The 13,192-nt window shown below is 60.0% G+C and overlaps 1 protein-coding gene across 4 annotated transcripts; it reads left to right on the forward strand.

The window, feature by feature from the left end:
* The first annotated feature begins 476 nt into the window (after positions 1 to 476).
* ALDH3A1 (aldehyde dehydrogenase 3 family member A1) lies at positions 477 to 9,185 on the forward strand. Of its 4 annotated transcripts, XM_068530081.1 has the most exons (12): positions 477 to 591; positions 2,936 to 3,047; positions 3,411 to 3,577; positions 4,916 to 5,147; positions 5,440 to 5,525; positions 5,768 to 5,976; positions 6,497 to 6,614; positions 7,104 to 7,245; positions 7,878 to 8,044; positions 8,431 to 8,530; positions 8,857 to 8,987; positions 9,064 to 9,185. In XM_068530081.1, the coding sequence occupies exons 3-12, from the start codon at positions 3,416 to 3,418 to the stop codon at positions 9,076 to 9,078; spliced, it is 1,362 nt and encodes a 453-aa protein (XP_068386182.1). In that variant the 5' UTR covers positions 477 to 591; positions 2,936 to 3,047; positions 3,411 to 3,415; the 3' UTR covers positions 9,079 to 9,185. The 4 variants fall into 4 exon arrangements, 3 of the variants coding, with proteins under 3 accessions (XP_068386182.1, XP_068386183.1, XP_068386184.1); XR_011071847.1 differs by lacking the exon at positions 8,431 to 8,530; XM_068530082.1 differs by lacking the exons at positions 477 to 591; positions 2,936 to 3,047 and having other exon boundaries at positions 3,366 to 3,577.
* Positions 9,186 to 13,192: the final 4,007 nt, after the last annotated feature.

The raw sequence follows: 13,192 nt of genomic DNA on the forward strand, positions 1-13,192 counted from the left end.
CCCGCCCTTATGTAATCAGGGAGGTCGGGAGGACAGCAGCTGGCAATTGCACTTGGAAAATCTGGAAGCGGTCAGGTCAGGTTGAATCAATCAGCAGCCGCACGCCCCAGGCAAACACAGGGGCTCCTTTGGAAGATTGGATCCGGCCCTGCCCAAGCCTCCACAGACACATTCTTGCATTTCTGATCAGAACAAAAGCAGACAACCCCAGGCCTAATCCCCCAGACTGGGAGCAGAGGGCCGGATTACTACACCCCACGTTTGAAAACTGTTTTGTTCTTGTTATGCAAACTTCCTGGGCAGGGACTCCAAGGGCCCAGGGGGCGGGGAGAAGGGTCCTTAAATGCATCCCCTCTAGGCTGATGCCCATTCCTGGAGCTCCAGCCCCGGTAGAGCCTGTGTCTCGAAGGTAACTCTCTTCCCCGTTCTCTTCTCCTCCTAGAAATCTCGAGCTGCAGCCTGGCCAGGAGCGGGTCCACCTCTGTGGCTGGTCCTCCCCACACCTAGGAGCGTCTTCTGAGAATCCGCGGCTGGCTGCCCCAAGGGCCCGAAGCTCACGTCTGGCAGCTCTACCACCCCTGCCACAGGGAGGTAGAGGCCCCGGGGACCCTTGGAGCAGGGGGACCCAGGGGACGGTGGGTGAGAAGCCTTGATTCAGTCACCCAGAGGCAGCAGAGCCCTGTAGTTAAAGGCACGAGTGGCATGAGATAGAGACAGAAGCGGGTTCAAATCCTGACTTTGCTCCTTGCTAACTGGGAGACCAAAGACAGAGCATTTATTGCACGTCTATTGGCCTCACTTTCCTATCTGTAAAATGGACTCGTAATGGCTCCTCCTTGGTGGGCGCTCCTACAGAGCGAGGATTTTTGTGAGGATCAAAGGGGATGATGACACCTGGGAGCCAAGTGGCACAGGTGAAGCAGGCGGGATGCAGGGGTGTGGGAAGAAGGATGGGTCCTGGGGGACTAATTCCAGCTGCTCCCACTGGGCGTCAAGCGCAATGTTAGCTACTTTCCGGCGCCATTAATCTTTGTAATGACTGTGAAGCGACGCTGCTGTTAACGCTGCCCACAAGGGAAGCTCCTTCCCAGAGACCACGTGGTTCTGAGTGCTGAGCTGGGGGCCAGCCCTCCCGGTCTCCCTCCCACCAGCTCTTCTGCCCTGAGCCGCCAGGCGTTGGTGGCCGATGGCCAGAGGCGGCTGCCCTGGTTTGCCCACGCGAGGCTGGGGAGGGAAGCAGGACCTTCCTGCCGGGCTGTGTGGCTGGGGTCACGGTCAGCAGGGTGGCCTGGCCCATGGCAGGCTGGGCCGAGGGATCCCAGAGGGCTCCCTCCGATTTCCCGTCGGACCTAGGGAGGGGGCCGTGGCACCCCAGGCTTGGGGCGCCCTGGATGCCAGCAGGGCCCTCCTCTCTGTGCCGAAAGCCAGGGTGGGGGTCAGTGCTGCGGAGAGGGGAGGTGATGAGAGGAATCAGAAGCCACTTGCTGGAATTCAAGCAGGATTTCATGTATATACATATACACACGTACATACATATACATCTATAAATGGCTATGTCCATTTTGCAAAAAATTTATACCATGTATGATAATATATACACATATACCATATGTATTATATATACCATATCTACATATGGTATTTAATTTTTTTGCCAAATGGAAATAGCCTTATTGTGGGTTTTTTCTGATGTCAGAGGTTACACCGTGTCTGAAGGTGGGTGGAAACCTCTTGGAGGACGGGAAGAATTGCTGGGAGAGAAGGGAGGAGGAACACTTACTTTTCTCTGTGTCCCTTTTGTATCTTTTACATTTTCTACCATGAGCGTGTGTTACCTGTTCAAAAAGTGAACAAACATTTTTTAAAAATGCAAGTTCACTGCAAAAAAGTGAAGCCCTCCAGAAGATGAAAATGAAGATCACCTCTAATCCACCCCCAACCCCCATTCCCCACCCCCCCCACCCCCCCGCAGTCACCACGCCAGGGTGGGGGGAGGGGGGGGATGGGGGCCGCCCCTCTGGGCTCTCGTGTGAACAGGCACGCACACGCCTGGGGTATCTGTTGTTCTGGAACCTGTTTTGTTTCTTATCCCTCACGCCCGGGACACATCTGGTACAGAGAGCGCCCTTATAAAGGTGCTGGAACACTTGTCCATCTCTGTCCTAATTACTGCATGATCACCTGGCACGTGGGTGCAGCAGACGTCTTTGAAATTGCCTCCTGCTGATGGACATTTAGGATGTTTCCAGTATCTCTCTGTTATGTATAAACCTGATGAACTTTCTTTTTTTTTTTTTTAATTAATTAATTAATTTATTTATTTTTGGCTGTGCTGGGTCTTCGTTTCTGTGCAAGGGCTTTCTCTAGTTGCGGCAAGCGGGGGCCACTCTTCATCGCAGTGCGCGGGCCTCTCACCATCGCGGCCTCTCTTGTTGTGGAGCACAGGCTCCAGACGCGCAGGCTCAGTAGTTGTGGTGCACGGGCTCAGCTGCTCCGCGGCATGTGGGATCTTCCCAGACCAGGGCTCGAACCCGTGTCCCTTGCATTGGCAGGCGGATTCTTAACCACTGCGCCACCAGGGAAGCCCCTGATGAACTTTCTTGTTCATGAATGTTTAGGAATGCTCTCATTTTTATGAGCTCCTGAATGTGGACCTACTACGTCACAGAGAAATAGATTTTAAAGGTTTTTGCTGGGCGTAGCCAAATGCCTCTCAGCAGAGCCATCCCACTTCGCCAGCATGGTCTCCTGTACGGGTAGCTTTTTTGTGGAAATCTGAAGCTCTGTGAGTCGGTCTGTCTCACAGGTGTTACAGGCACACACGGGTTTAAACACCAAGCCTGGTTCTGTCTGGGAAGCCGCCAGTGCTTTTGAGAATGACGGCTCAGCCAGAAAGGTGGTGTGGGAATCCTGATGCTAGGTTTTCTTTAATTAGCGTGGGTGTGGAATCACGACCCGTGTCCTTTAATCTGATCTGGAGAGTGCCCTGGTTGGGTGTGCAGAGCACTTGGAGTGATTGCCTGGAGAGTCACCAACTCTGCACGAAGGTAGAGGTGGGCATGGGGCCTGAGAGATGCCAGGAAGGGCCTGCCCCCAGCACCCTGCCAAGAACCCACCATCAGCAGCTGTAGACACCCTTAGGACCGCAGGTCGCTGCTGCCTGGTCCTCACCGCGGGGGTCTGTCATCTGCTCAGGGAGGGAGTACGCTGAGGGCCAGAAGAGTCCAAGACAACAGGGTTAGGGAGCTGAGAAGGCAAAAGGAGGCCATTTCCCGGTACTCCCAGGGAGATCTTCCTCTTCCTATAAAATTATCAGTGCGGGTGGGTGCTGCCCTGGGGACCCCGGGTCCCAGTGGGCGGCCGGGGAGCGCGCGCCCTCCTCCCCGCTCCAAGGAGCTCTCTGTCCTCAGGAGCCATGAGCACAGTCAGCGAGGTGGTGCAGCGGGCCAGAGCCGCCTTCAACGCGGGCAAGACGCGCCCGCTCCAGTGCCGCGTCCAGCAGCTGGAGGGGCTGCGGCGCCTGATCCGCGAGCGCGAGAAGGACCTCGTGGGCGCGCTGGCCGCCGACCTCCGCAAGGTGCGCCCCGACCGGCTGCGGGCCAGGCTCTGCGCCCGGCTCTTTACACTTAGCCCCCAAAACACTCCGGGCGCCTCAGGACCCTTTTACGGAGGGGAAAGCGCAGCCGCCGAGATGGGGCGCGCCGGCTTCTCCTTGCGTCCTGCGGCGCCCCAGGTCCCACGCGCCCGGTCCGCCATCCCCCCTCCTGGCTTCACGCCCTTCTCCACCCAGCCCAGCACACGAGGCCACCCCTTTCCGGCCTCCTCTTTCCTTCAGCTCTCAGCCCCGTGCCGGCCGGGTTCTCCACACCAGGGAACAGCCCAGCCTGGCTGCGTGGAGGGCAGTCTGCTCTGCTGGGGGCCCTCCGCCCCTCCCCCCCCATCCTCTCCTCCCTCCCTCCCCATCCTCTCCTCCCTCCCTCCCCATCCTCTCCTCCCTCCCCATCCTCTCCTCCCCCTGGGCAAAATCAGACCCCTCCGAATTCTCAGCCCCGCCCCCTCGCTGCCCCCAAGTCACTTGGGCCTGTTTCCACCCTTCCGTCCGCCTGGCCTTGGCGCCCATCCCCCTACCGTTTCCTGGCCTTTTGCCGCTGTATTTTTTTTTTTTTAATCTCTCAAGATTTCTCATCTTACAGCAAAAAACAAAGGCAAGAACACTCAGTGCTGACCTCACGACTTCTGTCTTGCTCTGCACAGCCAGAGTTCCCAGAAGGCTGTGTATCCCACTTTGCACCCCTCTCTCGGGAGCCCCCCCACACTGGGTCCAGGGTCTCCTGGATTTTCTCCTGACTCTCTTTGGTGGCCTCTTTCCTGAAGCCACTTCATCAGGGTGGTCTTCTTAGGGTTCCTTCCTGGCTTCAAGTCTCGTTTTCATCTATAAGCCTTCCCGGACACCCCTCGGTTCAGTTCCCCTAGGCTCACTAGTGACCTTCAAATCACTACTCAGGTCTGAGGTGCCCTCAGACACCTCATACTTGATGTGTCCAACCTGTCTGGGCCCCCAGCACTGGCAGAAAGGGGCCCTCACAGACCCACCACCTGAAGGCTAATCCTCACCTCTGCCCCCTTGTGCCTTCTTGCCTGGCCCACTGGGCTGGGGAGCCCACGGTGAATGGCCCCCTTCATGTGGGCAGCAGAACAAGCCAGGCTGTGTCCAATGGGCCCACCTGGAGCATGAGGTCCAGTCATGTTCCCATTTTGCAGATTGGGAGACTGGGGTCAGGAAGGTCATTCAGGGTCACAAAGCTGGGAAGCAGCAAGCCAGGACCACCGCCAGCCCTGGGGCCTCTGCTCGGAGCCCTGGCTGCGTGGCCCTCACCCTGGGGCCTGCGAGCCTCACGGAGCCCTCTCGCTGTAGAACGAATGGACCGCCTACTACGAGGAGATCGTGTACGTCCTGGAGGAGATCGACTACACGATCAAGAAACTCCCTGAGTGGGCTGCGGAGGAGCCCGTGGAGAAGACCCCCCAGACCCAGCAGGATGAGTCCTACATCCACTCAGAGCCCCTGGGTGTGGTCCTCATCATCGGCGCCTGGAACTACCCCTTCAGCCTCACCATCCAGCCCATGGTGGGCGCCATTGCTGCAGGTACCGTGGGCCCCGTTCTGGGTCGGGGAGCCAGGAGGGATCCCTCTTCTCCACTGCAGAGGAGGGCCTGGGGTGGGGGGCTCAGGCCTGTGCGAAGAGGCGGCCTGGGGTCAGGGAGCCATTGGAGGGTCCGGCTCTCACAGGAGGCTGCGGGGACCAGGCTTCCCGGTGCCCAGGCCCAGCCAGGATCAGATGTCCACACAGCCTCACCGCCCGCCATGCGCCCTTGGTCCCTGGGAGGGCAGAGCAGGGGGGTGGCCCCAGCGTGGCCCTGATGCCGTGTGCCCTGCAGGGAACGCGGTGGTCCTCAAGCCGTCGGAGTTGAGTGAGAACACAGCGAGCCTGCTGGCCACCATCCTCCCCCAGTACCTGGACAAGGTGACAGGCTCTCCAGGGCACACGGAGAACTGGGGCGGGGCCGTGTCTTCAGGGGTTGAGAAATAGTGAATTCTTGCAGCCAGGGCCCAAGCCACGGGTGGGGTGAGGACAGCTGGCCACTCCCATTGGGGTGACTGGAGCCCCTGAGCCGGGAGAGGGGGTCCACTTGGTGGTGACTGCCCGGCCACGTGGGGAGGGGGCTGTGGTCCTTTCTGAGCCTCGCTTCTGTCCTCTCTCGGAAGGATCTGTACCCGGTGATCAGTGGGGGTGTCCCCGAAACCACGGAGGTGCTCAAGGAGCGATTCGACCACATCCTGTACACCGGGAGCACCGGGGTGGGCAAGATCGTCATGACGGCCGCGGCCAAGCACCTGACCCCCGTCACGCTGGGGCTGGGGGGCAAAAACCCCTGCTACGTGGACAAGGGCTGCGACCTGGACGTCGCCTGCAGGTAGGGGGGGCCTGGCTTTACTGCCCCCCAGGCAGGCGGCCGGCAGTTCACTCTGAGTGACGCTGACGTGGTCCCTGCCCTCAGGGCGCCTGAGGTTCTGGCCGGAGCTGGGGGTGGAGGTACCACGCTCGCAGAAGAGGTGCAGGAAGGGCTTCCCGCAGAGGAGGGGTCCAGCCAGCGCCCTGCCCACCCTCGTGTCCCGCACACGTGGCCTTCTGGGGTGTGGGACCCTGAGCACAGTGACATCTGGCCGTGCAGGGCTCAAGGCTGTGAGAAGAGGGGGATAAAGGCCGCCCACCCCAGACACCCCCCGCCAGTCAGTGATGAGGTCACCACAGGCCCTGTGAGCACGTCCAGGATCATGGGATCTAGAAGCCAGTGGGGTGCTAAGGGGCCCCCCCTGGCGGACAGCTCACAGCTCAGCCCCGCGTGCCCTGACCCTGGGCTAACTGAGCCAGAGGCCCGTTCCCGGGGAGCCCCCCGGGCTGGCGATACGTCATCTAACCTGGGGTTTTCACAGACGCATCGCCTGGGGGAAATTCATGAACAGCGGCCAGGTCTGTGCGGCCCCCGATTACATCCTGTGTGACCCCTCCATCCAGAACCAAATCGTGGAGAAGCTCACAAAGTCCCTGAAAGTGAGTGTTGGCCCCGTGGGTGGGTGACAGGCTGCCAGGTGGTGAGATGGACGTGGACTTGAGAAAAGACTGGATTATTTTTTTCTGATCATGAAAATAATCCACACTCACTGTCGATAATTTGGAAAAGATTAAAAAGCATAGAGAAGGGGAAAAAGCTCCACCCAGAATCCCACCACCTAAAGCCAGTCGCTGCTGACTTGGTGTGTCCCCTCCATTCTCCTTGCTGTAGACGCACGCGTTTAGTCCCAGCGTGATGTCCAGACGCTGTGCGTGTGTCTGTTTCAAACAACACAGCTGTCTTGCAGCACTTCATGTGCCAGGGAAGTCGTGGGGCGCCCAGAGTGCGGCAGCTCCGTGGTTCTCGGTGTCGCTGTGCCATCCGCCGGGCGGTGCCCACGTGTGCTCCCAGCTTGCGGTCACCGGTGACCTCACAGCCTGTGGCCGCGACGAGGGTCCACATCCTCACCTGGAGGCTCTCCTCCACAGGAGTTCTACGGGGAGGACGCCAAGAAGTCCCGCGACTACGGGAGAATCATCAACTCCCTGCACTTCCAGAGGGTGATGGGCCTGATGGAGGGCCAGAAGGTCGCCTACGGGGGCACCGGGGACGCGGCCACCCGGTACATAGGTGCGTGCGCTGCCCTTCAGGGGAGCACCGCCTGCCCACCTGTGCTGCCAGGGGCCCCGCGAGCGGGCGGCGGGTGGGCACACGCCCCGGAAGAGCAGACGCAGCCCCACGGTGTGTGTCCGTCACTTTTACCAGTGGCCCCGGCTTGGCTCTGGGCCTCTCGGCGGGCAGGGGCTGGGCACAGCCCCTGGGAGGCCCCTCCCCAGCCCAGAAGCCCCTCCCCTCAAGGCCTAGAGGAGGCTTCACCTCCTCTGCATCCCGGCAGCTTCAGCAGAGGCCACAGGAGCCCCAGGTGTGCCGAGCGGGAGGGGCCCGCCGTGCCTGGGCTGGAGGGTCAGCGGATGGGACCCCACTAGGCCCCCACGTTGCCAGGAGGCTGAAGAGCTCCAGCAGGACTCACGGGGCCAGCGGGGCACAGGGCCCGCCCCCTGAAGTGTGGAGCCCGGGCTCCCCCCGTATAGGTGAATCCAGGGTTCTCTCCGTGGTCCGCCGGGATGGAGCCTGGCAGGAGGAGGCCCCGTGCCTGCCCCCCACTAAGCCTTGCTGGCCTTGTCTGTAAAGGGCTGGGGAGAAACCAGACGCCTGGGCTGGGGTCTCTGCACTGGCTGACGCCGGCTTCTTCCCTGCTCCAGCCCCCACCATCCTCGTGGACGTGGACCCCCAGTCCCCGGTGATGCAGGAGGAGGTCTTCGGGCCCATAATGCCCATCGTATGCGTGCACAGCCTGGAGGAAGCCATCCAGTTTATCAGCCAGCGCGAGAAGCCCCTGGCCCTCTACGTGTTCTCCCTAAACGACAAGGTGAGCCGGGGGGCCCTCCTCCAGGGTCCTGGGGCCCTGGGCGCACCGCTCCTGCAAACAAGATCCAGGGGTTCGCAGACCTGGGAGCAAATCCCAGCCTCACCGCTCACCACAAGCCGCTTAACCTTCCTGAGCCCCTTTCTTCTCAGCTCTGAAATCAGGACAGAGCGTTGAATGAGAAGATGAGCCCCTCGGTGCCACGCACGTCTCCCCACAAAACTACGTGGGGGGAGTGGGGAACCCAGACTGGGGCTCGGGGCGGGGAGCGGCCTGGGCCGGGGCTCTGCCTTCACCAGCTGCACGTCCTGGCGGCTCCAGGACGCCCCAGGCAGCGGGGAGGGGCTGGGTGTCCCAGGGCGGCAGGCTGAGCCCCGGGGCTATTGCAGGTGATTAAGAAGATGATCGCAGAGACTTCTAGTGGCGGGGTGACGGCCAACGACGTCATGGTCCACGTCACCGTGCCCTCGCTGCCCTACGGGGGCGTGGGTGAGTCTGGGGCCGAGCTCACAGCCCGCTGCCCCCCGCGGGTGTCCCCCCCACCCCTGGGCTGGGCCTCAGACTCCCACTGACCTCTCCCTCTGCTGGCACATCCATGAGCCGCATTCAGCCTTGAGACCCCAGAGGGTCCCAGAGGTCACCTGGGGCCTGAGAGAGGCCGCACGGGTCAGAGGTCACAGAGCCACCTAGTGGCAGGGCTGGGATGAGACTCTTCCTGGCCACACCCCGGGGATCGGGGCCCCCGGCGGCTCGGAGAAGGGGCGCAGGAGGGGCGTCGGGGCCTTGGGGCCACGCTGAGCCGGCTCCTCCCACAGGGAGCAGCGGCATGGGGTCCTACCATGGCAGGAAGAGCTTCGAGACTTTCTCCCACCGCCGCTCTTGCCTGGTGAGGCCTCTGCTGAACGAGGAGGCCCTCAGAGCCAGATACCCACCGAGCCCGGCCAAGGTGAGAGGCGGGGCGGCAGTGCGGGGAGCCGCTGGGCCCCGGGCAAGGGCCTCACCACGTCTCGTGTCCCCCACAGATGCCCCGTCACTGAAGCGCCGCCCTGGCCTCGCTGTGCTGCGCCCTTGGACGGCTGCTCCTGGCACCCCTGTTGCTCCGAGGGCATCCTCGCCTCCCTCGCTAGAGTAGAGACCAATAAAGTATCCCAGCAGCCCAGGAACGTGTGTGCGTGCGTGTCTCTGCAGCCCTGCTCCCCACCCTCTCTGGTTCCCCCCATTCCCCTCCACCCCCCGGAGCCTTACTTTAGCCCCAGGGCCCCTGGTCTTGGGGACGTCAGCTCCATTTCAGGTGTGTCCAGCGGAGGGGTGACCATGGAGGCCAAGGCGGGGGTCCCTGGTGAGACCCGCGGTGGGTGGTCAACACGACCCGCTGGGTGACTCCAGAGTGATGGTCCTGGGGCCGGAGGATGGGGAGCCGGGGGCAGCCCCAGGAGTCTCAGTGCCGGCGGCATCTGGGCCCCGGGGTCTGGCCTGAGGGGCCTGAGGAGCCAGGACAGGGTCCAGCGAGGACCACGGGAAGCAGGGCGCGGGTCAGAGCAGGAGCCAGGAATCAGGCCAGCGGGTGGGCGGGGCAGCTGGGGAAGACTGGCCGGGGCTGGCCGCTGGCTGTTACCTTAAGCTGTTACCTGTGCCTCGTCCCCTCCAGGAGAAGGGAAGGGGGACCGGGCAGAGGGTGAAAGGTCCTGTGTCACCGGATGTCTACTGTGCATGCATACCTGCTCCTTATTTTGCAAACATCAAATAACTGAATAGTAACAAAACCAAAATCTTCTCTAGACCTGCTGCCCCTGCAGTTACTACCTCATTTCCCTGCCCTCCTTCCTCCTGCCCACCCGTCTGGCCGAGCCCGTCCGTCACCTGCTCTCTGCCGAACCCATCCCGTCCATCCGGGCTCCGACCCGTGTAGGCAGGCCCACCGTCGTGGCCACAGCCTCCCCAGGCCCTGCCCGGCCACCCCTCCTTCCAACACCCTCCCCCTCAACTCTGGGATCCTGGGACCCCACACTTCTGTTCTCCCACCTCCCTGGATTCTCCTCCCGCATTAAAGTCTCTGGCCCTGGCCCTGAGCTCCTGCCGGTTTAAGCTGTATTAACAGCAAAGACCACATCCTGCTCAAAGTTGTGCCCTGGGCTGGGTCGGGGGAGGGAGTCTCGCTGGACCGCCCCTCTCTCCTCCACCCCTACCCACCAGCAGCCCTGCGCGCTGTCGGCAGATGAGGAAACCAGGCTAGGGAAGCAGTGTCGCCTGGGCTCGCTGCGCCACTCACCGGGGCCGCGTCTCTGGAGCATGTGCTCCTTCCTGACACCACGGAAGTGTCACCTGCAGTGGCGTTTGAGGGTCTCCTCAAAACCCTTGCTTGAGGAGGTGTCGAGAGAGCTGGAAACGCTCAGCCTGGGGAGAAGACGGCTCAGGGTTTCCAAACACCTGATCTGCCTTGTTCCAGAGGGAAGATTAGCACCTTCAGGAGAAATCACCATCATCTCTCTTTTTCTTTCCTCTTCCTTTTCTTCCCACTTACTATCTTTATAACAAGACGTAAAGGTCTAAGCCGTTTTATTGTGATGTCCCAGACCTGACCCGTTCTGGACTAATCCTATTTCCAAACTAGATTTAACTCAAAAGAAAACAATGGAAAAACCCCTTGATCTTGCCTCCACTTGATGATCCCATCTACTGTTTTCTCTTTCTACTGTTTTTTCCTGGACTAAGGAATGAGCTGAAAAAATATTTGCACAACTGATTCATTCTTTCCAAACAACTGCCATTGTCCAAAACGTAAATGACCGAGAACCATCCCAACTCGCGGCTCACCAGCGAGAGCAGGTGACATTCCGGGTTGCTCCTCACAACCCCCGTCACGCTGGACAGAGGGCACAGAGGGCACCCGTGACTTCCCGATGTGACTTCCCGGTTCTCAGCCGGATAGCCACAACCTTAGCAAAGCATCCTTTGTTTCCATTGTGTGGTGCTTCCAGTGTTTAGATTCTCAGACATAAAACACGCAAACCGCCTGTTGTGGTCACAGTCTCTTCTTCTGTTGTTACAGAACAGAAGGGAAGATTTCCCCCACTCGTTTGTTCATTCAGCAAATATTTTTTGAGTGGACTGTCCCGGGTGCTGTGACAGGGTGATAGGGTCTGTGCTTTCGAAGAGCCACGTTCGATTGGGGCGACTTAGGAAAGGCTGGGTGCTGCTGCAGCAACGGGCTGACCCCAGGACAGCTGTGGGTAACCCGACAGGAGGTTGGCCGGGCTCTGCTCCTCGAAGGTCCCTGCTAATGGAGGCCCCCCCACCCCCCGGCTCAGGGCAGGCCTTGGGGGTTCACTGAGGCAGGGGAGGGGGAGGCGGAGGGTCGCTCACGGGTCGCCGCACTCAACATCCCGTCTTGTAGCCCACCCCTGCCAGCTGAAAGGGTGCTGGGAACCGCAGAGGACCGTCGCCATCGGGCAGCAGTACGGACACAGACGCTAAACACGGGAATAAACAGACGGGAAAAGGCCCGGGCAGGAGGGCAGTGCCGCTCCAGTGATGGAGGATCTGCCCGCAGTGAGAGAGGCCCACTCGAGGAACTGACTGAGGGAAGGTAGGCCACGCTCCCCTTGTCACGGCCCCCGAGAGCTACCCCGACCCGCAGTGACTCCTGTCCGCCCCCCCCCCCCATCCCAGCCTCCCCGCTCCCTGCACCCCACCGCCCGGACTCCACCTGCAGCCTCTGGCCAAGGTTGAACAGCGGGGAAATGTACCATCTCCCACTCCGGAGGGAGGGCACGTGCCAGGGGAGGACCGGGCCGGCTCTGCTCCTGACGTTCTCTTGGCCCTGCCTCTCCCGTGGGCCAGCATTGCCCTCGGGCAACAGCAGGATGGCCCTTCTCCGACTCTCCTCCTTTCCCCGAATGTCCCCAGAGTCACCCTGATGGCTTGGACTGACCGCGCTGTGGACCTTGGTGAGGGTAGCAGGTGCCTCGTGGTCTGTGCCAACTCCATCCCCTCCCCCCTCCGTAACAGTATCCTCATTTCGTTCAGATACTCGCCTCTAAGAAAGGTCACTTTGTCCCCAGCTCAGAGAGAAATCTCAAATAGTCTAAACCAATCGTTCCTCAACCCTGGTGGCATGCTGGAATATTATAATAATTTTAGGAACTTCTAAAAAGATACTAATGCCTAGGATCCTGAGCTTTAAAAACAAGTTTTATATAGACTTTATTTTTTTAGAGCAGTTTTAGGTTCACAGCAAAATTGAGCAGAAAGCACAGAGATTCCTCCCATATGCCCCCTGCTCCCACCCACGCACGGCCCCGCCCACCAGGAGCGACCCGCACCGGAGTGGCGGGCTTGTTACAGTCGATGGGCCTACATTGACATGTCGTTAGCAAGGGTCCTGAGTTAGTCTACGTTCCGGGGTGGAAACTGGGCATTAATATATACATTATATATATATATATGTTTTTTAAGTTCTGTAAGTGATTGTAATATTCTGCCAGGGTTGAGCACCCCTGGCAGAAGCCAGTACTGAAGTGTGCTTTCCCAGCCAGTGGACTAGGTGAGGATGGGTACGCCCCCCAGTTGTGGGCGGTAGGGTATGAGGGGAGGTCTGCTGGGGGTGGATTCTGGGAGAGGTTCCTCCCTGATGAAAACAGAAGCAGCAGAAGGGATGAGTCCTCTTCTTAGAAGTTGGGGTGTCTGGATGTGACACCTGGAATAGTGCAGCCGTCTGTGACCACGAGGACAGCCTCCCCGAGGCTGAGTAGACCTGCTAAGAATGGGGGCGCAGAAAGATGGAAGCAACTTGACCCTGCCCTGTCTTAGGAGTCTTTGTTATACGTGATAAGATGTCCTTTAAAAAAAAAAAAAAACATTTGAAGTGTGTTTTCAGTTATTTACATTTGAAAGCATCTTATCGGATGCCAGGAATCAACCACTCCGTCTGGGACAGACACTCCCCTCCTCCCCTCCCCTGGCTGGAGTCCATCTCTCCTCCTCTCCCTCTTGGTCTCTCCTTGTCCCGGCGTCTTCCCAGCAGGGCTGCTTGTTCTCCTACCTGAGACTCCTGCTCGTGCTGTGCTTTCTGGCAAGTCCGTCTTCCTGGGTTCCCCTCCCTGGCCCTGAAGCAACTGCCAGCCGGGCCTCCTGACTCTAAAGCCCCGAGCA

This window comes from Eschrichtius robustus, chromosome 20 (assembly GCF_028021215.1).
Source record: "Eschrichtius robustus isolate mEscRob2 chromosome 20, mEscRob2.pri, whole genome shotgun sequence".
Classification (NCBI taxonomy): Eukaryota; Metazoa; Chordata; class Mammalia; order Artiodactyla; family Eschrichtiidae; genus Eschrichtius; species Eschrichtius robustus.

Bases quoted from the DNA above. Each gene is read 5' to 3' on its own strand.
- ALDH3A1 (XM_068530081.1), top strand. From the start codon at position 3,416: ATGAGCACAGTCAGCGAGGTGGTGCAGCGGGCCAGAGCCGCCTTCAAC. The intron at 6,615-7,103 runs GTGAGTGTTGGC...TCTCCTCCACAG, and splicing joins AGCTCACAAAGTCCCTGAAA to GAGTTCTACGGGGAGGACGC. The intron at 8,045-8,430 runs GTGAGCCGGGGG...GGGCTATTGCAG, and splicing joins TGTTCTCCCTAAACGACAAG to GTGATTAAGAAGATGATCGC.